Source organism: Aspergillus homomorphus (genome assembly GCF_003184865.1).
Source record: "Aspergillus homomorphus CBS 101889 unplaced genomic scaffold BO97scaffold_16, whole genome shotgun sequence".
NCBI lineage: Eukaryota > Fungi > Ascomycota > Eurotiomycetes > Eurotiales > Aspergillaceae > Aspergillus > Aspergillus homomorphus.
The window spans coordinates 242,155-266,652 of NW_020291902.1; the positions used below are offsets into that span (position 1 = coordinate 242,155).

A 24,498-nucleotide genomic window follows, 5' to 3' on the forward strand; every position below is an offset into this window, starting at 1 on the left:
AAGAACAAGCCGCAAAAGCCACCGCCGCTTTTTTGCTTCTCTCCCTCTTCTTATATTTCTTCACTGCTCCGTACCTCCCCAGTATCTTCATTGCCCTCTGACCCCAATCTCTCATCCTTCTTCTTCCTCTTTCTTTCTTCCTTCCTTCTTCACCCGGTCCAGGTGACCAGCGCCATTCCAGTCGACCCACCAACCCCCGAATCACTGCACGCTGACTCCAACCCGGGCTCGCGTGCAGAACTCTGCAGAAACCGAGCGGAAAGCCAAAAAGCGGGCGGGCAAGACCGTCCAGGTTGACCTGTCACTTTCCAGCGCTTAGCGAAGGTTGGCTGCTTTTTCCGCACCTCCGGAGGTTGCCGACAACAGATGTATGGTTCTTTTTTCCCGTGAACCATCACCAGTTTCCACTGACTGTATCTTAGTAAGATTCAATGATGCTACGGAGTCAATGCTTTGTGAAACCTTCAGACCCCTGGTGACTCTTTCCTAAAGCCGCTGCCCTCCACATTCGACGCGGCCAGGAACTGCAGATTCCCCAGTGGCTGTGCTGCCCCGTTTCCCCGGTTTTCGCTGCGTCGGGTACTTTCCACGCCTATAGGGACCTTACCTCCCGATCACGCAGTGCAACTCAACTATTAGACTCGAGCAAAAGTGATCGTCGTTCAAAATAGGTCACAACACCGGTATGATGCACCTGTTCCCACCGCTAGCCTCATTGCTCCATCGCTCCGATACCGCCTGTGAGGGTGTTGAAAGCCGAGGCCGGCTGCGCTGGATGTCTGCCTACCAGCTTGTGGCGAAGGTCCTTTCAGTTTCTCAGCACATGAGCATCAGAAGCTACCGATACCCCAGTGCAACAAAGAACTTCCCCGAAATGATCCAGCTTTTCAGCAATACTACCCACGTGCGGTGTGATGTAGTGTCACCATCTCAACGCCTCTCGTATTTCAGAGCCCGCCTGGCATCTTAGGGCACTGCAGCGAAACTGGATCGCCCGTCCAGCACGTGAACAGCAAAGATAATGATTTTAACAACACTTCCAGCCAAGAGTGAAGAGACTCATCTCAGGTTTCCAATTGCAGAACTGGTTCTAGTGAAATAGCAACAATGCGACAGGTAGTCATATCTTTTCGGACCTGTCCACCTGCCGCGCAAGGGGTATGATACATCGATCGCTAATCTATCATCTCAAATCATGGCCATTCCTGTCGTCGCGTTCTGCCATTCGTTGCCATACTCGTTGACAATCCACTGACAGAAGTCCTCCCACTGCTGGTTCCAGACTTGCATGTATTGTGCCTTGACGCCTGTGCCATGTTCTCCGAGATCAATGTCTCTGACCCAGTCCCCGTCCGACTGGTCCTCGAAATTGGCCCACCGAACACTGTTCTGAGCAAGGGCTCCCTGTTGGTACGATTGCTGGTTAGACGGGAACAACAGAAGATAGAGAAAGCGACACTCACCAATCCAGCAAGTCCAATGTTGTCAAACCCCTGTATGGTCTGATAGAAGTCATAGCTCAGTCCGGCGGCATCCTGACCAAGGATCGCAGGATCATCGTTACTAATGGCAGTAGCAATACCGTGAGCGACCATGGCGGGCAGCGGGTGGTGCAGAACATCGGTGGCAAGGCGGAGAACTTCGTTCGAAATGGGACAAACTTCAACCATAATCGACTTGGTGATGACTTCGTCAATCAACTGAGGATGCTTGTACAGGCTGAACCCATGGCCGATTCGTCGAGTATTGAATAAAATGGCGTCCACCAGATTGTAGTCGGTGGAGTTGCCATCTCCTAGCGTCTCTCCAGCGTGGAAAAAGAATGGGATCGTGAGGTTCAAGCGCTCCGCCTGTTCACGAAACCAGATCAATTCGGGTGCCACATCCGCCAGGGGTCGACCCAGATCCTCTTGACCGACCAGGTCGTAGCCACTGATTAGCGTAGGAAACCGTTGTTTCCTCCCCAGAGCAACCTTCATGCCTGGGAATGTCAGCTTTCGCATCCAAGATTACAAGGTAATATTCGACATACTGCTGGTGAGCGAGGCCCGATCCTCGCTTCTGATGTCCGACCAAATCACACGAGCACCCCAGAAGTGCTTCCCTTTGTCGCTCTTTTTGAAGCTATCCAGCTCCTCTACCAGGACCTGCCAGTATACATCGAGATTAGGGTCTGCGTCTTCGTCGCCCTTGTGCACGAGAACTCCTTTAGCTGCTGACGCACGGATCTCCACCCAGTGGATGCCGTCATCAGCCAGGGCTCCAAATAGCTTCTGGTAGAAAGTCCGCAGCACGGGCTCGTACGTCATCATGCTGTCGGCCGGGTCAAAACAAGCTTGGAAGATCCTCCAGATCTCGTCGACTCCAAGGTCATGGCGGATTGATTCTTCAGGTTGGAGCTGAAGTTTGGACATCACAAACTCTGCAAAAGCCTGACTTCCTCCGGTAAAAGACTGCGCGGCATAATTGACTGGCAGTTGCGTGTTTGGTACGTAGTCCGTGCTGTCGATGGCCGGTCCCGACGCTGCAATGGTGTGGTTAACGTGTGCGAAGGTGATGGTCGCGTTCTTCTGTTCGAGCTCGCTCGTGACAGGTTGCGACACAGACACAACCATCCCCTCTGTGTTCATGACAGCGTCGAGTAGAGTCTCATATGGGAGCATCGAAACCAGATGGGCATGTAACAGCGCACCCTTCGGCATCTTCTTCACGATGGACCACAGTCTGGTCTCCGAGATCAGCGGTTTCGCCTTCGGAAACATCTCGCCCGCATATCGTTCCTTGTCCTCATCCTCAATCGTTCCTGGCACCCTCCAAAAGCTGTCGATCTCATATTGGCGTATGGCATTGACAATCGCGTCCGCCTGTTGAGCCACCGCAGAGAGATTCTGGCGGAAAGCATAGTCTGCGCCGCGTGAGTCACAAGTGCAGTAGACACCGGAAGAGCCAATTTACGCACCTTGTCGTTGGCGCTTCTCCAATGTGATCAATGCAGCGCGGTCCTGTAGATGCCGCTGCACCGCACTGCTATTGACATTTGGCTCCCCATCGAACACAATTCCGGCGCAAACGGAAGAGACTGAGAGGGCAGCGAACAGGGACTTCGAGAAATGCATGGTGATTAGGTCAAGGCCACGAAGAGGGGTGTCAGAAAATCGTATGACACCTCTTGATCGCTGCGCTCGTTTGACCACAACACGGACACGCTAGAGCTTTTATGTCCTCCGTGGCCGCGTTCAAATTATTACTGAGGGGCGGGGATCAAAAGCGCGTGCGGGGACAGGAGAGGGGAAGGAGGGCGTCCAGCTAGGATATAATCTACCTTATCAAGGGCAAACAGGTCTGGGTACACGGCTAGTCCGAACTAAATAAATTGGACCCCATGTATGGGAGGCTCCGAATCTCACTCATCCTCGGCGCGGGTTCCAGTGATAAGGCCCCCGATGAACCGGGGGACTGACTCAGACCCTCCCTATCCGCTATTGCCCAGCTGCATTCGCTATGTGACAGGTATTAACTCGGCTATACCTGAAAAACACGATGCGATGGATGGTCAATTCCCCAATAAGACACACAGCTGTCGACAAGGAATAACAAGAAAAAGGGGGAAGCTCCAGCTCAGAGATAAAAAATACCTGGAATTGAACAAGGAAAACATCAGATCCGGTTCCCATGGTTAACACCACTCAATCTAATGGAGAATGGGACTAACGAACCCTAGTCGGTGGCCACTGGGCAGAATGCCTGCAACAGAGAGGCTGGGAACCTCTCGCCAAGCCCCGGGCCATCGATCTGCATGAGCTCTGGCTGACCTGACCGTTTGACCCAACCAAACAAACAACAAATCTTCGCACTGGACTGGAGAAGATATGAAGTTATGAAGTCACTTCCGGCCACACCACACGCATTTGTCTTACATGAGCTGTGTTTGTGTTTGTGGCGCTTGGGATGGATTACTCGAGAATTACGTCAATGGGTAGTGCGCACGCCTTGTTGCTGCACCGACCCCACTGCTATCCGACGTGAAACCCTGGGAATGATCAGCGCAGGTCCTGCCGATTCAGGCACCGACTTCAAGTGCCTGAATTGGTTTGCTCTTTACCATGGGACTCCTGCCGCGTTCGTTCGGGGCGCGTGCATTTCTACTGTGGGAGGCAAAAATAAAACCTTGAAGGCCATTGACTTTGGAGATGCGCGATACGGTTTGTCGCTCGAGCCCGCCAGTGACTAATGAATCTAGGCTCATTCGTTTAGTCATTATTGACGATCACATGCGACATTAACAATAGCAAAAGTGTCACTGAGTTTGTAAACAATACACCTCCTCGAGCTTCACAGGCCCGAGCAATGATCGTCAATGCGGTCGGAGGTCACCAGCTGCATCAATACATCATTCTCTGCGAACACCACGAGATTAGACGACCCCTGCTGGAACTCCGGCCACGCGAAGTAGCTACTATTGTTTGGGTTGAGTGCAGCACTCTCGACGGTCAGACGGACCGGCCCCCGCGAGGGATCCTCCGCGAAAGATAGCCAGAGGGCCTCCATGGCGTAACTGACCTCCCACTCGAACTGCGTCGAAGGTCCGCCATATTGATTGTGCGTGCCGAAGAGGATCGGCAGCTCGGAGCTATGGTAGGCCCCGAACCAAGGGAGGGGCGAGATGTTGGTGAAGTTTCCCGCGTACTGGTAACGGTAAGTCGGCAGACCGGCTAAATTGCGATTCTTGACTTCGTGAGCAACGGGGCAGGCGATGATGGACTCGGTTAGCTTGAAGAGCGTTGCGGCACCGGGTCCATTGGGCGTGAAGGAGACGAAGCCGGCTCCTTCGTTGGCGTTGCTACCGATTATCATGGGCTGTTTTGACCACAACTTAAGTCCTTGAGCTTTCTGGGACGAGGTGTGCATGACTTACAATTTTGGCGACCTTGCCTTCGAGCGCCCGCTGAGTCCAGTTCGCGAAGACCGTGACATTGTCCACAGACGGCTTGAAGGAGATGGATGGTGTACCGGAATACGTGGAAAGTGCATTCTGTATGGTCTTTGCAGGCACACCTCGCACGCAGCTGAGCTCGGCTGATGAGCTGTTCAGCCCACCGCAGCCGACGAGACCGGCTAGGAAGGTAAAATTGGTATGGGCATAGTCCTGAAAGCTCACAATGCCTGGGGCACCCGAGTCGGCGGCCACAGCAGCCACAATGGGGTCATCGGGGTACGAGTAAGTATAGAGTGAGACACTGCCTCCTCCTGCAGACTGGCCCCAGAGGGTGATCCTGTCCGGGTCACCGCCGAAGTTTGCGATATTGGCGTGCACCCACTCTACACTATGGTACCCTGTCAGTTACTTCAAATCTTATCTTCGTTTAGCCATGTAACATACGCCGTTCGCTGGTCGAGGAGACCGGGGTTCTGATCTTGCAGACCTTCAGCATTAGGGAACCCAAAGACATTGACACGGTAACTTTGAATGATTAGCCTCGGGTCCATCAACCTCGGCAAGGCATATTATAACGCTAAACTCACTTCATAATGACCACAATATGTGACTGCGATCGCTGAATCCAATGATCGGGAATTTTATACATGGAAGCCTGGCCACCGCTCGTGAAGCCTCCACCTGGGACATAGAGCAGCACAGGCAGCGGTCGCTCCTGGGAGCGGATACTCTCCACCTTAGGTGCCCAAATCGAAAGGTAGAGGCAATCTTCCGAGTCACCGCCGCTGATCAGGAACCCCTTCTCATAGGCGGTGTATATCGACGAGCTGTTGCTCGTTTGCTGTATGCAGGAAGGAGGAAGCGCGAAGGCATTGACCATCCCATTGGGCTTCTTCTCCACGGGCTTTGCAAAGCGGAGCTCCCCGATGGGAGGCTCTGCGAAGGGGACTCCCAGGAACTGACGAACGTCGGGCGTGGTCAGATTGATGAACCCCTGGACCGGCCCGCTAGATGTCTGCACGAGAAGCCCTTCACCCAGAGTTAAGCCTGGAGAGATGGGAGATGCAGATGTTCTTGTCCCAAGAAGGGCGATGAGCGCTGCAGCAGTACGAATGCTTCTTGCAAACATTTTGATAGTACTGAATGAATTGACACATGCTCTGGGTCGGGCGGGGTCAATGGATTTTATATGCCTCGATCTGCACGCCCCCGCCTCCGGGCGACGACAGTGAATTGGCGTCCGTGTCTTAGGGGCGGGGGTAAACGATTCAATTGACACAAAGAGGTGCAGGAAGAAGACTCTCCCGTGCGAACCGCCCATGAAGTTGCTGGCTAGTTCGAAGCCTAACTGCAATCTATCTCGTGTTCGCCGTTTTTATGAGGATATGTGACTTTTTCCCATCTTGCTGCTTCGTTCCCCACTCAGAGAGGGCTGATCTAGAGAGGTTCATGCGTGTGCCTTAGAAGAGCATGCAGTAGTCATCAGTGGTGAAGAGTCAACCGACTGGGGATCTTCAATCTGATACAACATGCACAGCCAAGGATCATGGCTGACAAAGAGAACGCGGGGCGCATTGAGGGGTAAAATAACCCTGATGGCCCTGAGTTGTGGGGTAATTTCCCCAGACTTGGCAAGTTAATCTGGATGAACGCTATCCCCAGTCATGCAGCCGGGGTTGGTATTGAAGGCCTCTGTCAGCACCGGCTGAACCTTCTCCCCCTCGCGGCCAAGATCTTGGAACGTCAGCGCGTCTGGTGCGCCGAATTAGTGGTCCACAAGCCATAGCAAACCAGGAATAGTGTTTCTCAGCAGTGAGTGGCATGTAGGGCGCAGGACAGCCGCAATCCTGCCAATGCCAAGTGCCAGTGTTTACGGTCAAAAGCCCCTTGGGAAGATGGCAGAGCATCTTTACTTTCAAGGACGTCGAGTCATGTTATCAGTATTTCCGCCATACTAACATCGTTTCAATTGAGGATCAAGATTGACTGTATCTGAAGCTTATTATTGCTTTGTGAATTGCTGTCGCTACACTGTGATCGATGATGGTGGTGGTGGTTTCCTTAATAGGCAGGTATACTATAACACGGCCGCTCTGCCTGGAGTTATCACACCCTTAATATCCCCTCTTTTCTCCTCTTCTACTCTTCCTCCTCCTGCTTCTCATCCTTTATCGCTACCACCAGAGCACCAGCAACACCTAGCAGATAAATTAACTAGTTCTCGTCCCTAGCCGGCCATGTAGGCTATACACTCTTTCTTACCCATCTTCAGCCCGTCTTAATAGATGGACTCATTGTGGGCTACAAGACACGATATGTCATTTTCTGCTGAAGGCGCATTGGCTCAAAATTAGTTCACCCCCATGAGCTGTGCCACTATGCAAGGTGCTGTGGACAAACAAGTTCTCAGGAACCACCTACCTTGACTGCGCCGTGCTGGACACGAGTTGAGAGAGATGGCTTATACCATGCATACCTACCATGATACTAGAAATCTTCGGCTGGTGGCTACGCCCTCCGATACCCCATAAGGGGCAAGTCCCGTGTTGCTCCCCGAAGCCGCCGTCGGGGCGGAGCTCCGGGCTTGCGGTCTGCAGGCACCAAACCACTTGTTCCTCAAGACGATGCAGTGGAAGGAACAGAATAAGCTTGCCGAGCACGATAGGGCGATTTCGGAGGAATCACGCAGAGACTCAAGGCGCTTCATGCACAACGTGCTCAGATCGAATGGCACTAACTGAGGTCAGTTCGAGAGCTTCGTCGATGTCTACCAGAAGGTTCTCGTATCTGACGATATTGGCGGTCTTTGCCATGCTGAGGGTCTCTTTTTTGCTGATATTGTTGTCCAGGTACTTTCTATCACTGTGTTGATGGTATCGTGGTTCATGGTGTATGTTCATGTTTCGAAGAATAACCCGGAAATTTCGCTAACCCCACGTGAATGATGATGTGTCAAAAGCAAACAGTATATTGTGGGTGAGGGGAGTCCATCGATACAGCGAGGCTGATACTAAAAGCTAAGACCTGCTGAACATCCTCCTCTTATGGCCAAATCTTTAGTCGTGTGTCGAGCCACTTGTCTAGGAGCCATCAAAGGCAAGGGATAGTGCATTTCGGATGTTGAGATAACTTTGCCGACGGCAGTCGCCATTCTCCACGGCATAGTAGCCATATGGCTCATGCTAGAGGAAACACCTGTTATCGAGGTAGAAGCAGGGTTTAACAGATGAGTGTGTTCACGTTCACTTTGGGCCTACCGCGTAGTTGCTTATAAACTGTTGCAAGTGGTGATCAAAGTCTGCTTACTACATTCAGCATACCCGGCAAGTTGAGTCGAAAATGATTGCACCATCCAGTGACATGGCCGGCATAATATTTAAGCACTCTTGGCAAACTTGCTTGAAGGCGGCAAGCTTTCGGTTTCGGGCCGACCTTCACCCTGTGGTTAGACTCGGAGCCACGACCTCCAATTACCAGCGGGATAATGCAGGAGATATCAGCAGCTGTCCCAGTGCGGGCCTTGGGTCTGCGGCCGAATTATAGGGCGTTTCGGTGTCAGGATACCCTGGACGGTTTCCTCTGAACCGATTCTTGCACGCCGTTACTTGATCGCACTTCTTGAGATCCTGGCTACGAGCACGGCCATCGCATGACAAATTCGCAGCGTCACAATCAAGTCAAAATGGCCTAGTCCTCTTCGTCCGACACGTTGAGAAGGTGGCCAGGGCGAAGGTGGATCGCCTCGGTCAACCTCCGAGCGGCATGGCCGTCGGAAAATGATACGTGCTGGGATTTCCCCACTCTGGGGTGCTTTCTTTGCGGAGAAGGAACAGGAGATGTCGAGTTGGTCAGACATCGCTAAGAGAAAGCTGACGCTTCAACCTCTCTGCTCACCGCACATGCATCGAATGAGCCACTTTGCCGACTTCCCGTGGGGGCATCCCGACTCTGCCTGCAGCTGCCCACCAAACCCACTTCTTGACGCCGAATGACGGCTCGATTCTCAAATCCTGGTGCTTGCGCTCCTTGATCCTGGTTCAGCGAGGCCCGGTAGTCACGTCAGCAAACCTATCTAATCAGCCGACGAAATGCCGAAGGACGTGGGGGGGAATTCTTCGGACTGCACAGGGTGAGACTTGCGGGGATCAGCCCATGAGCAGGATAATCCACAGATGCGTGTATCCGGGGTTGCCCCAGGTGTTTGGCCCTCCCTGGCTCTTGTCGCATCTATTTAAGTCCCACTCTTACCAGTGCAGGAGAGACCAATTTTCTTTCCTCTCAAGAATCTCGTGCGTGTTTCTTTCTTGGTTGCCTGATAGTCGAGGCAGGCTCGAGTTAGAGAGACGCCTATCAAAATGCAGGGACCATCCCTTCGCTATGCTCAGATTTTCCTGGTCGCCCTACCTTCTTTCGTCCTGTTTGGGTACAACCAGTCAGGCGTAGGTGGTCTGGACGACTTCACCTCTTGGATCAGACAATTCCCCGCAATCGACACGGTCAATACGACGGGGGCTCAAGAGAATCACAATGCTACCGTCCAGGGTGCAGTGGTGGCGTCCTACACAATTGGTGCTCTTATCGGAGCTCTTTCCTGCACTGCGGTGGGAGACATTCTCGGTCGCCGCCGTACGATATTTGTGGGAGCCTTGATCACCTTGATCGGTCAGGCTCTGGAATGCACGGCTTTTGTGCTGGCTCAGTTTATCGTTGGTAGAGTAATCCTCGGTGTGGGAGTTGGTATGCTGAGCGCGACCGTACCCGTCTGGCAATCGGAATGCTCACCTGCTGCTCAACGTGGACGAAACGTGGTCCTCACGGGCATGTTCATCGCCCTGGGGTTCGCCCTCACCCAGTGGGTTAACTTCGGCTTCTACCACATGCAAGCCTCGTCCGCTGCATGGCGAGTGTCGCTTGCCATTCCTGCTATCTTCTCCTTCATGGTTATGGGCAGCATTTTCTTCCTTCCCGAATCTCCCCGCTGGCTGGTCATGAAGAACAGGTCGGACCTGGCTCAGCGGACGCTCGCAGCCCTGCGTGGCCAAGAGCTCGAATCGCTCGAGGTCATTGCCGAGCTTCGCGCCTTCGAAGTATCTTTGGAAGAGACCTCAAATGGTAACATGAAGTTAAGGGACATCTTTACCATGGGCGAGGAGAAGCTCTTCTACCGGTTCCTCTTGTGCATCGTCCTTCAGTTCTTCCAGCAGATGAGCGGTGGTACGCTGATCTCGGTATACATTCCGACGATCTTCGAGACCAACCTCGGCCTCGGATCAAGTCTTTCCAAGATCCTCGCGGCGTGCGCGCTGACGTGGAAGTTCCTCTGCTGCTTCGTCGGCTTCGGCATCATCGACCGCATGGGACGACGCACAGCATTTATGGTCAGCGGCGGCGGCATGTCCGTGTGCATGCTAGCCCTGGCAGTCTCCAACTCGTTCAAGGACAACCACACCGCATCAATTGTCTCGGCCTTCTTCATCTTCCTGTACAACTTCTTCCTTCCCGTCGGCTTCCTGGGCGCCAATTTCCTCTACCCGGCCGAGGTTGCGCCCGCGCGCCTGCGTGTTGCCATGCAGTCATTCGCTATTGCCAATCAATGGTTGTGGTACGTTACCTACCTTTCTCCGTCTCATGAAAAACTTGAATAAGGCTGACCCGTCTAGGATGTTCGTGGTCGCCATGATCACCCCAGTCGCCGTCAGTGATATCGGCTACCGCTACTACATCGTCTACACCGTCATCGCCGGCATCATTCCGCCTGCCATCTACCTCTTCTACCCCGAAACCAAGAACAGGTCGCTGGAAGAGGTCGACGAAATCTTCCGCGACTCGCGCTCTATCTTCGAGGCGGTCTCCATTTCCAAGAAGAAGCCGGTTGGGGACCGCGTGGCGGAGCAGTTCATGGAGAAGGCTACCGTTGAAGAGGTGGAGTGACGGGAATATAAAAGATCGATATAATCGTCTTCAAGGCTGGTTGGTTGTCAATAGATTGTATATATGAGTTATGATTGAGCATTGAGTGATTTGCTTCCATCATACCTTCAGCTGTTGTCTAGTTCTGGTGCTTCTGGTGACCACTGGATGTTTGTAACACTGACAGACTGGCTCATGGTGAGTAAAGTTCTTGACAAACTGACTGTCAGATCTGTCGATCTTTCGTGATATGTGGCTGATCTAGGCCTTATGAGGCGTATATAGTAGTCAAGGTGGTGTGCCACACCGCCTTCCGCGCAGTCTGAAGCAGGGTCTCACTAGTCTTCTCCCAACTTAGTCCAGCCCCTGGAGAATATACACCCCGAGTTACCGTTCACCATGCCATGATGCCTAACCCCTCGCATCCTGCTCCCAAGCTACACATGGCCAGACCCCATCGCATAGTCTTTACGCACGGTGATTTCCAGCATCATGCTATCGGGGTTCATGAGGGTCGCGTCTCTGGGCTCTTGGACTGGCAGGCTTCGGGTTTGTAGCCTAATTATTGGGAGTTTACGACGCCGTTGCGGTTTGCGAGGGAGGGATTTGGTGGTGCGGGTTTTTGGCGGAGTTGGATGCGGACAGGGCTCCGGTGAGGTTGACGGATGATTATTTCTGTTGGTGATTGCTATACCTTTGGTAGGAGGTTATGGGGGAGGTAAGTAGGTAGCTGGGTGGGAGTTGAGTGTCTGGGATGGGACTGACTCAGTTGTACTAACAGACTTTCATCTGGCTGTGGAAGTTCTATCCCCGTGCCGGTGGGCCCTGGACGGTTGGGCCCATGGGTCGAAAGGCGGCCCGGGGGCCTGTGCCGTGTTCTCGCGCGTCACTGGTTGCGGGTAGTATACAGGATCTATCTAGGAACCGGACTGGGCATTCCCGCGATAAGCGACCAGCTCAGATTGGCTCCGTTGATTCGTGTGAGTGCCTCCTTCGGGGAGCTCCATAGGCTTTGAGGTCTGGGCGCTATAGGGACTTCCTACCGAGCCATGGCAAGGTATTCTCGGTTTACCAGCGGTAAGTTTCCTGTTGTGCATAATGAGCTATGTACTCCGAAGATTGCAGTACTTCATCGCCGCAGACTCGGTCTTTGACAATGGCTGAACAGCAGGCGCGCTAAGGCAGTGACATCATCAACTCTTGCCTCCCCCTCAGAGACTACTAAGTATCGTCGCAAACGCATGAGCCCGACCACTGTCATTATTATGTTTCCCACGCAGATAAACAAACACATTTTTAACCAACTCGGATACATGGAATTCGCTCACGGACCCTGTACGCAGCTCCAAATTGTCGTCATAATGCAGCTCAATGATTCGCAAACAATCACGGATAATGACAGCCGCCTGAAAACAAGAAAGTAGAAGACACGCCGCTCATAAATACAAGAAGTAAACTCGCTCTATGTTACCAGCTCAATTAACAGACATATCCATACATCATGCAGCCTTGCAAATAGATCAAAACCAGAACCCAGCATAGCGTACAGCTCTGGATCTAGGTCAAGGTGTAGCCACCATCAACACGGAGATCGGCACCGGTGATGTACCGAGATGCGTCACTCAGCAGGAAGGTGACAGCGCCCATGAGATCTTCCGGGGCACCCATCTTGCCCACAGGAATGAGAGAGATCCACTTATCGCGCAGCTCCCGGTTTTCCTCCAAGATTTTGCGGGTGCTATGATCATCATTAGCAGGGTTCAAGAGTAGAATGGCGCGGAATACTCACAGAGCAGTAAGCATGTATCCGGGGCTGATGCAATTGACGCGGATGTCATGACCGGCCCATTCCACCGCAAGGGATGCGGCGAGGTGGCGGACAGCGGCTTTGGAAGCATTGTATGGAAATTGCGGCTGTGGGACATTCGTTATTGAGCCTGACATGCTGCCAATCATCACCATGCTACCAGGGGCCTTGCGCTCCAGCAGGTGCTTGGCGACACCGATGGCAAACAGATATGTTCCATCGACATTGACACCCCACAGCTTCTTGATGCGGTCGTATGGGTAGGAAACAGCGTCGAAGTTCTCGGCAAATCCCGCGGATGTAACGAGATGGTCAATCTTGCCATGCTTCAGGATCACCTCGGAGATGGCAGTATCCACAGACTCGGGATCTGAGACATCGGAGTAGTGAGCCGTGACGCTCGGAATCCTAGAACAGCTCTTGTTAGGTCTGGCAGACTCGGCGCGAGCGATTGACATACTGATCTGCCTCCAAGCCCGGGTTCTCCTTTTGGAATTGCTCCACTAGTTTCTTTGCCTGTTCTTCAGCCTCCTGCTCTAGATAAACCTATCAGTATGACATCTCCGAATATGCTGAACACCATTGGGTAAAACATACTGTTCAAATCGACAATGGCTAGATCAGATCCCGAGGCAACAATGGCCTGAGCCATGGCCAATCCCAACCCGCGAGCACCTCCAGTGACCAGTGTCACTTTGTTCTCTAAGGAGAAATCGGCGAGAGTTCGCTTGAAGTGCATTCCGCCCCGGCCCTGCACAACTGGGGATCGCGGCATATGTTCGTCATCAGGGTATTCGATCTTGACATTTTCGTCGGTACGAGCGTATTGACCTTCCGCCTCCAGAGTACCCTTGGGAGCATTAGTCGTTGCTGTCAACAGAGGGTCCTTCTTGCTCTTGTCGTCTTCTTTTCGATAGAGGGGCGCCGTAGATGAGAGGGGTCTGAAGAATGAGGTAGTCAGAGCTTTGCGAGTGGGTTGGCCTAGTGCCTTTGCAGCTTGACGAAAGTTCGCTGGTCTGAACATGGCGAAGGTACGGGAGAAGTTCTACTAAAGGATACTGGACCAAGTCGGTTAGCAATGGTGGTGGTTTAGAAAATAGATGGGTTAATTGGAGAAGAAGCAGGAAGGACCAACGAGCGCAACATCTGGCTTACAAGTAAAAAGAGCTGGTACTGGAGATAATGAAGATGTCTAAAGGATCGGCTTTAATGTGTAGGGGAACTGAGGAGCTTTAAGAGGCAAAACATTGGGGCAATGAGTTCCATCGAAGGCAAACCTTAGAGCTGGAATAAAAAATCCAGAAACAAAATCCAAAAACAGCAGCCTTGCCAAAGGGAGATTAGAATTTGATCCTGCCGGGACTGAGATCGAGGAGCTGGGGAATGTAGAAGCGGAGGGGAAAGTGTACAACGGCTGTCGTTGCGGTGTGACCCAATCGACTGGTTGTCGTTTCTCCTTCGGATGGCAAAAGGTTCCCCCTTCCACCTCCGTCTCATCTTGACATTCCTTCTCGAATGGTTCTTTTTCTCACAACACAGCAGCCATCCGGTCGCAGGTGATGTCAGGCGGTGGTGAGAAATACCACGGCCAGGCCTTAACCGCCATTCAGCAATCGGGCCAGCCAGGATCGGCTCTTTGCCTCCGCTCGTGACTTCTTCCCTGGGCTTGGACCGGCTTCTGGCCGATTCCTTGTCGACTTGAACCAGTCCAAACTTTGCAATGACAGAGCCATGAGGTATGCTCCACAGCCATCGTCCGGGAGGTGATTGACAAGTGCATGGTTGATCATCGATATGAAATTCAGTGTGCCATTGTCGTATCTAGCCCAGTGTGCACGGCGATAAGCTGAAATGAGCCAAGCTACGACTGCTCAGAAATGCAAAACCAGTGTGTTTCTTGGCTCTCATTTCAATGATCCATCTTCGTATGTCCACATGACCATATATTTAATGAGCTAACCATCTATATATATCTCTCAACATCGGTACTTCTAGCCGCACTAAGTCCCCACTCTATCCCGAACGAACGTTGCCTCAATCCACTGGATCCGGGATACATGACCCAGCCATCATGTCCTATCCCAGGTCGCAAAGCATCAATTACATCCTGCTAAATGAACCCAATACCTGCACTATCGCACGCCAATATGCTACGGAGTGCCACCCTTTCCCTACAGTGCTGTAGCTCGACTCATGGAAAACTAGCTATCGCTGCACTTTCATGCTAGCCGCGAGCTGCAAGCCTATCCTGCCAACTGAAAAGCCACACGGCTGCAGCATTACGAATCACCTACAGCCCTAAAACATAGGGAAGAGGTAATGTACCCTTACACTTCGCCACTTCCTCCTCACCCTGGCGTTTATTTGCCAGTCGGTCAAGGAAGAAAGACATCGATCTGCAGTCACACCTGTATCGTACTTTTTTACCCTCCTCTTTCTGACACTATAAGCTCGGAAAGCCCAAAACATGGACGGCAGGCGGAGGGCTTCCAACTCCGGGCATCCCGCGCGCGCTAATCGGTGAGTGAGAACTGGGGAGCGGACTGGGTCCCCACTAGCCCCATGGGTATGGTTCCGCCAAACAAAGGTGAAGTTCTGTAGATGTACTCCTACTTCGGGTGCCGCCTCCCTCGCTATTGCTATTGATACAGCACAATGTTTGCCACCTGTCTTATCACCATGGCTCATAGGAGTGCACATGCATGATTCAGCCGCGGGACGCGTAGTTACCGCAACGCTCTCTCACCCAGCGGTCTCTTCGACGGGTATATCCGAGTCACAGCGGAGCATAGCTTCTTGTGTAGAGATAACCGGTTAACCTTGTTTTGGCTATGTGGCCAATTTGGAAGTGCCCAGACAAGGTCAAACGATCCATCATCTTTGCTCTGTACTGCTGATTGTCTACAGGTTGTAAGTGAAGAACGAGAGTGTTAACACCGAACAACTCACTTCTCCTGTCCCCTGCCCTTGACGGATAGACACAAGGATCCAAAGGATCTGGCTTCATCCCTCGCTCCCCACAATGTCGGTTTCTCTCGCATACCACAAAGTGGCAGACGCTTCATTGTGAACAAAATAACAATTATCAATTCAACGCTCCAAAGAACACTTATTACACAATAAGAACTGCCAACGAGACTCCTCAATGTCACCTTCCATCTTTCGCGCACCGGTTGGCCAGGTCATTGTTTGGCCTCTTATTCTAGATCTACGTCTCTCTCTCCCCATCTGAGAGAATCAACCAGATGGTGTCTTCCTCTTTCTCACTCGCCGCCCTCTTCCGCGAATTCAACCAGCGGTGTTCCGCTCTTGCATTGATCCTGCAAGGTACCTGTTAGTCATCTGACTGCGAATGTCTTTGTGCTAAAATAAACAAAACAAAGTGGGGTAACGATGAGTGTTTTGGAAGGCTCGTGGGAGTGGCTGTGGGAGCCTTGACGGTTTCACCGCCCATGCGAAAGGTACAGTAATAGCGCCTCATAAGAGCCGAACGCGGCCCTAAAAGATGAAAAGAAGGCGAGCCACTTCTCGCTCAAGTCCCAATCTACCAAGATCTGGACCGACCTGGTCGGAAGGTCCGGAATTTCATCTTGGCCTGCGCCGAAGTCCCCCCGGGAGCCGATTCGTGAGTTCACACATCGGGCGAAATGGGAATACGAAAAACAATAATGGGATAAGCATGAAGAAACGTGCGACTTACTCCTTTCTGATGAACCACTTTGGCAATAACACCCTTGTGCGGGCTGCGGATGACCGTCTCCATCTTCATGCTCTCGATCACTACGAGCGGCTGATCCTTCTCGACAGTGTCGCCTGCAGCGACCTCCACGCGCAGCACTTTGCACGGCATGGGCGCGAGAACGCTGTTCTTGATGTCCTTCATGCCTAATGCTTTCTCCATCCATTTCGCTGGTGGGATTGTGAGGCGGTATTGCGTGCCCTTTTGGAAGACGATGATTGTGTCTCCATCGCGGATCACTGTTGTATCGAGGCGAGTGTGCGGGAAGAATGAGGTGACGACGCGCGAATTAGGGTCGTCGTGACTGGTTACCGGCTCAAATACAATGTCGTTTACGGTTATATTGTATGTGTCATCGCCTGTTTGTTGGATGCGAATGTCGTGTCGCGAGTCATCCTTAGCGCCGGGTGTCCGATCTGCAAATGATATTTGATGCGCCTGATAGCCGGGACTGAAGCCAACTGCCGAGCCCTCGAAGCTAGCTTGCGTGCGAGACGCAAGGCTGGAGTCCCGCTGAAGGCAGGCCAATGCCACCTGTGCCAGCACCTCGGGATCAATGGACTTCCCAGCAAATAACTCTTCACGGTGCTTCTCGATGTATCCGGTTTCCACTTCGCCTGAGACAAAATCAGGGCTTCGACAGATGGTCTTCAGAAACTCGATGTTTGTGATCGGGCCTGCAATCTCGTATTCTTCTAGCGCCGCCGCGAGCTTACGGATGGCTTCCTCTCGCGTGGCGCCTCGCACGATGAGCTTGGCGATCATCGGGTCGTAGTGTGCTGATACTTCGTCGCCGGCGACAAAGCCGGCGTCGATGCGGACATCCTCAGTAGCGGTGGGCGTGCGCACGTGCAGCAGGGTACCAGAATCTGGGATGAAGCCCTGATCCGGGTTCTCGGCGTAGATGCGAGCCTCAATTGCGTGCCCACGGGTAGCCATGTAGGTCTCCACCTCGTCTTGGGTCAATGGCAATCGGGCGCCTTCCGCTACCTTGATCTGCCAATGCACCAAGTCCTGTCCGGTCACCATTTCCGTGACAGGGTGTTCGACCTGCAGTCGGGTGTTCATTTCCATGAAGAAGAACTCGCCGCTGTCATTGTCGAAGATGAATTCCACTGTGCCCGCGCCTTCGTAGCCTACCGCTAGGGCAGCTGATCTTGCCTTGGCCCAAATGTCTTTTCTGGTCGCGTCCGGTAGATGGGGGGCAGGAGACTCTTCCAGGATCTTCTGGTGGCGGCGCTGTATGCTGCAGTCACGCTCACCCAGAGCTACACAGTTCCCATGCTTGTCGGCGAAGACTTGAACTTCGATGTGACGGGGCGTAATAATATACTTCTCCACGAGGACGTGATCGTCTCCGAACGAACTCATGGCTTCTGATTTGGCGGACTGGAGTTGGGCTTGAAACTCGGCTTTGGAGCGTGCGATGCGCATACCCTTGCCGCCTCCACCTTTGACCGCTTTGATCAAAACAGGGTACTTGATTCTATCGGCCTCTGCCTCGAGGAAGTTGGGGTCTTGATTTTCACCATGATAACCGGGGACGCATGGCACACCCGCGGCGGTCATGATGTTCTTGGACTGGCTGTAACGGGTCAGCAACTTTTGCCCATCTTTATCCTAAACCAGCCATCCTACCTCTTATCACCCATATCCTCGATCGCCTTCCAGGGCGGACCGATAAAGACCAGTCCAGCTTCTGTGCATTTCCTGGCAAAAGCAGAGTTCTCGCTCAGCTGCGCGGGATCAGTTCACCTGTTCAGGTCAACCAAGGACTGTAACCACTCACGAAGCCATAGCCCGGATGTATCCCTTGACAGCCCTCCCGCTTCGCAATCTCGATGATCCGATCTCCGTCCAGATAGGCCGAGACCGACCCAAGATTATAGGCAAACGGCGAGCTCAAGGCATGCTGGGCTCTGCTGTCTGGATCTGTGTAGAGCGTCGTCACCCGAATGCCATGCTGGGCGGCAGTTCGTCCGACCCGTCTGGTTCGAGAAAGTCAGCGACAGCAGAGCATGGGTAGAGATAGGTCAAGAACAAGCATACAACGCGATCTCTCCTCTATTCGCGATCAAGATCGAGTCCAGCGATTTTGAAACCGTAGGAGCATCAGCAGCAAGAGTGGAGGCTGCTCTTCTGGCCTTCCGGACCGTCGCGGGCCCTAGACGGGATGTAGTGCGGAGAAGCGATGAGAGGGTCATGATGGTTGACCAGATGAAGATTCGATTCAGAAGAGATTGATCAACACAGCAACAGGAAAATTGTAGCTGCTCGCATATTCCTGTCACCGCAAGAATTCAACCCAGTTCATTAACGTGGGTAGGTAGCCACCGCGAGCAGCAGCACCCCGGGTTCTTGTAGATGCCCCCAGCTTCAACTATGGGGGAAGCGGGACCCCCTTGAGCCGACGCAAAGCGAACGGCTGCGGGGAAGCCCGTAGGCACGTGACTGCGCGATCCACCGGTCGGTTTTTTCGAGTTGCCGAGAACGCTTGAAAGAAAGAAACGATCGAAACCGGGTCAGCGCCGATTGCATCAGAGTCAGTCAGTCAGTCAGTCCGTCCGTCCGTCACGACTCTCCCTCAGCCTCCCTCCTTACCCTCTCCTCCATTGCGATCGACACCCTTCCATTTGGTTACTGCTTTACCTCTTTTGTCTGCAGCCCATTCGCCCTGTCTTTTTGGTTCGGGTCACTTTTGTTCATCCCATTCGTTCTTTTCTTTCCGTATCTACGCAACACGACAAACCCTGACGCGCAACACGCATCTGCCTGCCTTGCCTTTCCCTCACTTTCCAAGTGTCTGCAGCGGAACGAAAATCTCCGACAACAGTCGCACATACATTTCACCTTTCCAAGAGAATAAATATATACAGCACGGAACTGAATCATGTCCGACGACGAGGACTATTACGATGAGTACGACGAGGATATCTTCTGGGTGGAAGAGCCCGATCCCACCATTGCGGTAAGTTTCAGACAGCACTTAAACCACCTAAGACACCACCAACCAACTCCCTGCCCCTATCGCATCTCAAAGTCTCACACCCAACCACAATCGCACCTCCCGACCAACAAACACAAACTAACCCTCACGAACAGGACGACCTAGCCGCAACCGCCACGACGGACGCCATCTTCTACGAAGACCCCGCTCTTGAAGTCGAAGACTACTTCTCCGACTGGGACGATCTCTCAGACGACTACTACGACGAGGACCCCACCGCCGTGCGCCGCGCCCGCGCCTTGGGACTGTTATCCAAACATCACCATCACCATCACCATCACCATCATCACCACCAGCACCACCAGCATCCCGCGACGAAACGGCACCGCGCGAACAGCAAACCCACCCCGTTCTTTGATCTAGCTGCTTTCCAGAGTGTCGTGTGGAAGAACCCAAAGCATGATGTTGAGGAGATCGTTGCGCTGCATGAGCCCGGCGAGGGAGAGAAGGTCGCGCTGCTGAAGAATTGGAGGGAGGTGTTTCGGAGTGCGAATCCCAGGGCTGCTGCTGTCGCTAACGCTGCGGGGAGAAAGAGTGCGCAGCAGCAACAACAGGGGCTGTGTTTGAGGGGGAGTAGTGTCGGGGTGGAGGGGAGGAATGGCGAGAGTAAGAGGGAGGAGAATTCTGCTATTGTGGTTGATGGGGCTGGTAATGGGAAGGGCGTTGGGAAAGGGCAGATGGTTAATGGAGACGGATTTGTCGCGGCGGGGTTGGTGATTGATGCTGGCTCTGTTGATGAGAGGGTGGCGCTTGATGAGGCTGAGCTTGAGGCTACGGCTGCTACGAATGCTGTGGAGGTGGACGGCGAGTCTCATGAGGCCGGTGATGGGTCCTCGCTCGATGAGTCCAGAGACCCGGTTGAGAAACCGACGGTCCTGAGGACCAGGAAGCGTAAGGCCGATGATGCGGTGGAGGACGCTCCGGAAACCGCAGCCAAGACCAGAGCGAAGAGGGTTGCCTCTGCGAAAGTGGGCAAGGCTAATATTACAGATGTCCCTGCTGCGACCTCGGGCCCTGTGCGGAGGTCAGCCAGGAATAAATAACGGAGCGCGATCATTCCGAATGCGCGTTACGATGTTATGAACTTCTTTTGTTTCTCTGTGTGTGTTGTTTATCCAATTTATTAACTGCATATAATTAATCCACTAAATCTTAGCAGCCTGAGGTTCTATGCGTATTCCTTGTTGAAGGCCCGTCCGATCACCATGCGCCGGATCTCACTCGTCCCCGCTCCAATTTCGTATAATTTCGCATCTCGTAGCAGTCTCCCTGCGGGGATCTCGTTGATGTATCCGTTTCCTCCCATGAGCTGGATCGCGTCGAGGGCGCATTCTGTAGCGCGCTCAGCAGCATACAGAATCGCCCCTGCGCAGTCCTGGGTGCGGATGACGGCTCCGGACGGAGATCCGGCGGAGTTATCGATCTGTCGGGCAGTCGCGTATGTGTAGGCGCGCGAGGCCGCAAGCTTCGTGTGCATGTCTGCCAGCTTACCCTGGATCAGTTGATTGTGAGCAATGGGCATCCCGAACTGTTTGCGGACATGCGTATATGGCAACACGAGGTCTAGCGCAGCCTGCATGATTCTGCGACACAATTAGCATCAACCCCGAAGGACCCCCTTCTCTCAGCTTATATCAAGGTAATGCCTGTCAGGAAGAGAACTCACCCCAATGGACCCGCACTCAGCACCAGACGCTCCAAATCCAACCCCTCCATCAACACCTTGACCCCGCGGTTCACCTCTCCCAAAACATTCTCCTTGGGCACGAAGACATCCTCAAAGACAAGCTCTCCAGTGTTCGAGCCGCGCATACCCAGCTTATCGAGTTTCCGGGCACACGAGAATCCCTTTGATTCCTTCTCGACGACAAATGCAGTGATACCCTTGGAGCCCTTCTCGGGCTCAGTCTTCGCATATACCACAATGTAATCTGCATCTGGGCCCTGCGTGCCATCAGCCATGTACTTATCTAGAGCGGTATGTCAGGGCAAGTCTCACGTTCGTGATCCACATCTTCGTCCCGTTCAACACCCACCCCCCGTCTACAGCCTTGGCCGTTGTCTTCATGCTCACCACGTCGGACCCAGCCGAGTGCTCGGACATGGCGAGAGCGCCGACCTTGTCTCCTGAAAGGAGACCAGGGAGGAACCGTTCTTTTTGTTCGGGGTTTCCGTTCAGCGAGAGTTGGTTGACGCAGAGCTGTGAATGGGCCGCATATGAGAGGGCGATGCTTCCTGTTGCGCATGCATCAGTACGTCGAGCGTGTCTAGAGGAGGGAGGAGGGATGTGTACCGGATGCACGACTGATCTCTTCCATCACTATGCAGTGGGCCTGGTAGCCCATTCCGAGACCGCCGTATTCCTCGTTCGCTGTGATACCTAGGAATCTTGTCCGAGACGGTTTGTCAATATGACATCCTTCCTGTCTGCAAATTGAGGGACTGGATCCTACCCAGCTTCGCCGAGCTTCTTCCACATCTCCGCCGGGAATTCATTCTGAGTGTCTGTCCGCGCGGCAAGCTCCTCAGGGATTTCTCGCCCTTGATTCCGCAGGGCATGGTCAGAATTATAGATGGTTCATGAGGAATGGGGCACGATACGTACGGGTGAATTCCTGGACTCGCTCACGTAGCTCTAGCAAGTCATCTTCCGTGGGAGGAACGAAGTCTTTTGGGTGTTTGGTTGCCAGGGTCCGTAATGCGGGGGACTGGATGAGGGGATGGATGCGTCTGGCCACTGTCCGGGAGGAAGTCCGGAGAAGACTGGGGAGTCGCGGAAGGGTAGCCATGGTAAAGGTATCAATTGACTCGGTGTTTGCCAACGAGAAGGTAGTCAGGAAGTCATCAACATATATGAAGGAGAAGGCTGGAAAGAGGGGGTCGCGCGCACCGAGGGAGTAAACGAACGATGTCACCGCCGCGGCTAAACACGGCAAGCAACGCTCTTCTTCTCCGCATGTCACCTGCTCTCTCCTCTCTCGTTCTCCCTCCGCTTGCGTCTTGTTCCCCATTCCCCGGCAAGATAAAAAGACCGTATCCGCTGTTTGCCTTTTGGTTACTGCAGTGGGCAATGAAATAGCATATTCTGTCCTCTGCACCCGGTTGACGTTCCTTGGGAATTGGTCTCCGCACCGCACCCTCTTCTTCCCCGGCTTTTCCACCCCCATCCATCCCCGCAATGCGCGCTCCGTCTCCGCTTCTGCGGAGCCTGAGACCCAACACAGTCTCCCTTCCATGTCGACGACTACCACTGCGTCCATCCACCACCAAAATATTCTCACAACACCTCTCCAGATCAATTGCCAGCTACACACACCCTCATCATGCATCCGCTATATCCGTCCTCCCCACCGCCGTGGACACCACCTCGTCCGAGTTCCGGGAAAACGCCCAGCAAATGCAGGAGCTCCTTGATCGGATGGCCAGTCTTCACGGGACAATATCACAAGGCGGTCCCCAGAAGGCCAAGGACAAGCACCTAGCCAGGGGCAAGATGCTGCCTCGAGACCGAGTCAGCGCACTCATCGACGCGGGCACATCTTTCCTTGAGCTTTCTCCACTCGCAGGCCACGAGGTCTACGACGAGGACGTGCCTGCCGGCGGGATCATCACCGGAATCGGCACCGTCGAGGGAGTGAATTGTATGATCGTCGCCAACGACAGCACGGTCAAGGGTGGCACCTACTACCCGATCACCGTGAAGAAGCACCTCCGGGCGCAGGCCATCGCACAGGAGAACAAGCTACCCTGCATCTACCTGGTCGACTCAGGGGGCGCCAACCTTCCGCACCAGGCGGACGTCTTCCCGGACCGCGACCACTTCGGCCGCATCTTCTTCAACCAGGCCCGGATGAGCTCGCTGGGCATCCCGCAGATCTCCGTCGTCATGGGCCCCTGCACAGCCGGCGGCGCCTACGTGCCCGCCATGAGCGACGAGACCATTATCGTCGAGAACCAGGGCACCATCTTTCTGGCGGGTCCGCCCTTGGTCAAGGCAGCCACAGGCGAGGTCGTCTCCGCCGAAGATCTGGGAGGAGGGCATCTGCACAGCACGATCTCCGGCGTAACAGACTACCTGGCCGTCGACGACGCGCACGCCCTCGTATTGGCCCGCCGCTCCGTGGCCAACCTGAACTACCCGCAAAGCAACCTCCCAGTCACGCCCACCACCCCCACGAGTACTACTACTACCACTAAAACCACCTTCAAAGAACCCCTCTACGACCCCACCGAACTCAACGGCATCGTAGGCACCAACCTACGACGACAGATCCCCGCACACGAAGTCATCGCCCGGATCGTCGACGGCAGCGAATTCGCCGAGTTCAAGCGCGACTACGGCACGACGCTGGTAACGGGCTTCGCGCGGATCCACGGGCACCGCGTTGGGATCGTCGCCAACAACGGGATCCTGTTCTCCGAGTCGGCGCTGAAGGGCGCGCACTTCATCGAGCTGTGCGCGCAGCGCCAGATCCCGCTGGTGTTCCTGCAGAACATCTCCGGGTTCATGGTCGGCGCGGACGCAGAGAAGGGCGGCATCGCGAAGAACGGCGCCAAGCTGGTGACGGCGGTCGCATGTGCCGATGTGCCCAAGTTCACTGTGGTGTTTGGATCGAGTGCGGGTGCCGGGAATTACGGCATGTGGTAGGTCCTGTCCCTTATCCACCCCTATCCCATTCCCCTACCCTCAATACTAATCAACCCAACTAACGAACATACGATAATAAAAAGCGGCCGCGCCTACTCCCCCCGCCTCCTGTTCATGTGGCCGAACGCCAAAATCGGCGTAATGGGCTCCGAGCAACTCTCTGCCGTAATGGAAGCAGTGGGCCGCAGCGCCGATCCAGCCCTGAAAGCGCGCATCGACCGCGAATCCGAGGCGGTGTTCTCGTCCGCGCGCCTCTGGGACGACGGCGTGATCCCGCCGGCGCACACGCGCATGTACCTGGGGCTGGGGCTGTCGGCTGCGCTGAGCGGACGGGTCGATAAGGATGTGCAGACAAGGTTTGGGGTGTTCCGGATGTAGCGTTTATTATCGTTGTTATTGTTATTGTCATAGCGGGTGTGGAAGTATCCCAGGGATTTTGGGAGCAATGCAA

The 24,498-nt window shown here is 53.8% G+C and overlaps 8 protein-coding genes across 8 annotated transcripts; 3 read left to right on the forward strand and 5 right to left on the reverse strand.

Annotated features, from left to right (window-relative positions):
• Positions 1 to 1,063: 1,063 nt before the first annotated feature.
• BO97DRAFT_442924 (adenosine deaminase family protein) lies at positions 1,064 to 3,272 on the reverse strand. The gene is made up of 4 exons (XM_025698315.1): positions 2,960 to 3,272; positions 2,033 to 2,905; positions 1,464 to 1,981; positions 1,064 to 1,404 (listed from the first exon to the last, which is right to left on the reverse strand). Exons 1-4 carry the CDS (start codon positions 3,114 to 3,116, stop codon positions 1,189 to 1,191), a joined length of 1,764 nt encoding a protein of 587 aa, XP_025551840.1. The 5' UTR covers positions 3,117 to 3,272; the 3' UTR covers positions 1,064 to 1,188.
• Positions 3,273 to 4,308: 1,036 nt separating this feature from the next.
• BO97DRAFT_451334 (carboxylesterase) lies at positions 4,309 to 6,065 on the reverse strand (the record flags this gene model as incomplete). The annotated part of the gene is made up of 4 exons (XM_025698978.1): positions 4,309 to 4,857; positions 4,916 to 5,324; positions 5,381 to 5,461; positions 5,524 to 6,065. The coding sequence occupies 4 exons, from the start codon at positions 6,063 to 6,065 to the stop codon at positions 4,333 to 4,335; spliced, it is 1,557 nt and encodes a 518-aa protein (XP_025551841.1). The 3' UTR covers positions 4,309 to 4,332.
• A 2,875-nt stretch (positions 6,066 to 8,940) lies between these two features.
• On the forward strand, positions 8,941 to 11,103 carry BO97DRAFT_451342 (sugar transporter). Its single transcript, XM_025698979.1, has 2 exons — positions 8,941 to 10,538; positions 10,597 to 11,103. Exons 1-2 carry the CDS (start codon positions 9,292 to 9,294, stop codon positions 10,865 to 10,867), a joined length of 1,518 nt encoding a protein of 505 aa, XP_025551842.1. The 5' UTR covers positions 8,941 to 9,291; the 3' UTR covers positions 10,868 to 11,103.
• A 1,179-nt stretch (positions 11,104 to 12,282) lies between these two features.
• BO97DRAFT_52325 (putative D-arabinitol dehydrogenase ArbD) lies at positions 12,283 to 14,041 on the reverse strand. The gene is made up of 5 exons (XM_025700880.1): positions 13,809 to 14,041; positions 13,251 to 13,711; positions 13,114 to 13,189; positions 12,636 to 13,061; positions 12,283 to 12,584 (listed from the first exon to the last, which is right to left on the reverse strand). The coding sequence occupies exons 2-5, from the start codon at positions 13,675 to 13,677 to the stop codon at positions 12,404 to 12,406; spliced, it is 1,110 nt and encodes a 369-aa protein (XP_025551843.1). The 5' UTR covers positions 13,678 to 13,711; positions 13,809 to 14,041; the 3' UTR covers positions 12,283 to 12,403.
• A 1,766-nt stretch (positions 14,042 to 15,807) lies between these two features.
• BO97DRAFT_389704 (acetyl/propionyl/methylcrotonyl-CoA carboxylase subunit alpha) lies at positions 15,808 to 18,693 on the reverse strand. The gene is made up of 5 exons (XM_025693729.1): positions 18,442 to 18,693; positions 18,182 to 18,380; positions 18,031 to 18,128; positions 16,354 to 17,977; positions 15,808 to 15,973 (listed from the first exon to the last, which is right to left on the reverse strand). Exons 1-5 carry the CDS (start codon positions 18,594 to 18,596, stop codon positions 15,917 to 15,919), a joined length of 2,133 nt encoding a protein of 710 aa, XP_025551844.1. The 5' UTR covers positions 18,597 to 18,693; the 3' UTR covers positions 15,808 to 15,916.
• Positions 18,694 to 18,928: 235 nt separating this feature from the next.
• BO97DRAFT_442926 (uncharacterized protein) lies at positions 18,929 to 20,546 on the forward strand. Its single transcript, XM_025698316.1, has 2 exons — positions 18,929 to 19,360; positions 19,495 to 20,546. Exons 1-2 carry the CDS (start codon positions 19,283 to 19,285, stop codon positions 20,440 to 20,442), a joined length of 1,026 nt encoding a protein of 341 aa, XP_025551845.1. The 5' UTR covers positions 18,929 to 19,282; the 3' UTR covers positions 20,443 to 20,546.
• A 4-nt stretch (positions 20,547 to 20,550) lies between these two features.
• Positions 20,551 to 22,264, reverse strand: BO97DRAFT_389708 (isovaleryl-CoA dehydrogenase). Its single transcript, XM_025693730.1, has 6 exons — positions 22,005 to 22,264; positions 21,853 to 21,940; positions 21,693 to 21,787; positions 21,399 to 21,634; positions 21,066 to 21,343; positions 20,551 to 20,982 (listed from the first exon to the last, which is right to left on the reverse strand). Exons 1-6 carry the CDS (start codon positions 22,186 to 22,188, stop codon positions 20,568 to 20,570), a joined length of 1,296 nt encoding a protein of 431 aa, XP_025551846.1. The 5' UTR covers positions 22,189 to 22,264; the 3' UTR covers positions 20,551 to 20,567.
• Positions 22,265 to 22,420: 156 nt separating this feature from the next.
• Positions 22,421 to 24,429, forward strand: BO97DRAFT_470167 (putative 3-methylcrotonyl-CoA carboxylase, beta subunit (MccB)). The gene is made up of 2 exons (XM_025699920.1): positions 22,421 to 24,043; positions 24,131 to 24,429. Exons 1-2 carry the CDS (start codon positions 22,578 to 22,580, stop codon positions 24,423 to 24,425), a joined length of 1,761 nt encoding a protein of 586 aa, XP_025551847.1. The 5' UTR covers positions 22,421 to 22,577; the 3' UTR covers positions 24,426 to 24,429.
• The last annotated feature ends 69 nt before the right edge of the window (positions 24,430 to 24,498 follow it).

Bases quoted from the DNA above. Each gene is read 5' to 3' on its own strand.
- BO97DRAFT_389704 (XM_025693729.1), bottom strand. From the start codon at position 18,596: ATGACCCTCTCATCGCTTCTCCGCACTACATCCCGTCTAGGGCCCGCG. The intron at 18,381-18,441 runs GTATGCTTGTTC...TTCTCGAACCAG, and splicing joins AATAGAGGAGAGATCGCGTT to ACGGGTCGGACGAACTGCCG. The intron at 18,129-18,181 runs GTGAGTGGTTAC...GATCCCGCGCAG, and splicing joins TACATCCGGGCTATGGCTTC to CTGAGCGAGAACTCTGCTTT.
- BO97DRAFT_442924 (XM_025698315.1), bottom strand. From the start codon at position 3,116: ATGCATTTCTCGAAGTCCCTGTTCGCTGCCCTCTCAGTCTCTTCCGTT. The intron at 2,906-2,959 runs GTGCGTAAATTG...CACGCGGCGCAG, and splicing joins GGAGAAGCGCCAACGACAAG to ACTATGCTTTCCGCCAGAAT. The intron at 1,982-2,032 runs GTATGTCGAATA...TGACATTCCCAG, and splicing joins TCGGGCCTCGCTCACCAGCA to GCATGAAGGTTGCTCTGGGG.
- BO97DRAFT_442926 (XM_025698316.1), top strand. From the start codon at position 19,283: ATGTCCGACGACGAGGACTATTACGATGAGTACGACGAGGATATCTTC. The intron at 19,361-19,494 runs GTAAGTTTCAGA...CCTCACGAACAG, and splicing joins AGCCCGATCCCACCATTGCG to GACGACCTAGCCGCAACCGC.
- BO97DRAFT_52325 (XM_025700880.1), bottom strand. From the start codon at position 13,677: ATGTTCAGACCAGCGAACTTTCGTCAAGCTGCAAAGGCACTAGGCCAA. The intron at 13,062-13,113 runs GTATGTCAATCG...GAGCTGTTCTAG, and splicing joins CCGGGCTTGGAGGCAGATCA to GATTCCGAGCGTCACGGCTC. The intron at 12,585-12,635 runs GTGAGTATTCCG...TGATGATCATAG, and splicing joins GGATACATGCTTACTGCTCT to CACCCGCAAAATCTTGGAGG.
- BO97DRAFT_470167 (XM_025699920.1), top strand. From the start codon at position 22,578: ATGCGCGCTCCGTCTCCGCTTCTGCGGAGCCTGAGACCCAACACAGTC. The intron at 24,044-24,130 runs GTAGGTCCTGTC...GATAATAAAAAG, and splicing joins GCCGGGAATTACGGCATGTG to CGGCCGCGCCTACTCCCCCC.
- BO97DRAFT_389708 (XM_025693730.1), bottom strand. From the start codon at position 22,188: ATGGCTACCCTTCCGCGACTCCCCAGTCTTCTCCGGACTTCCTCCCGG. The intron at 21,344-21,398 runs GTGAGACTTGCC...GATGGCACGCAG, and splicing joins CGAAGATGTGGATCACGAAC to GGCCCAGATGCAGATTACAT. The intron at 20,983-21,065 runs GTGAGTTCTCTT...ATTGTGTCGCAG, and splicing joins CTGAGTGCGGGTCCATTGGG to AATCATGCAGGCTGCGCTAG.
- BO97DRAFT_451342 (XM_025698979.1), top strand. From the start codon at position 9,292: ATGCAGGGACCATCCCTTCGCTATGCTCAGATTTTCCTGGTCGCCCTA. The intron at 10,539-10,596 runs GTACGTTACCTA...TGACCCGTCTAG, and splicing joins ATTGCCAATCAATGGTTGTG to GATGTTCGTGGTCGCCATGA.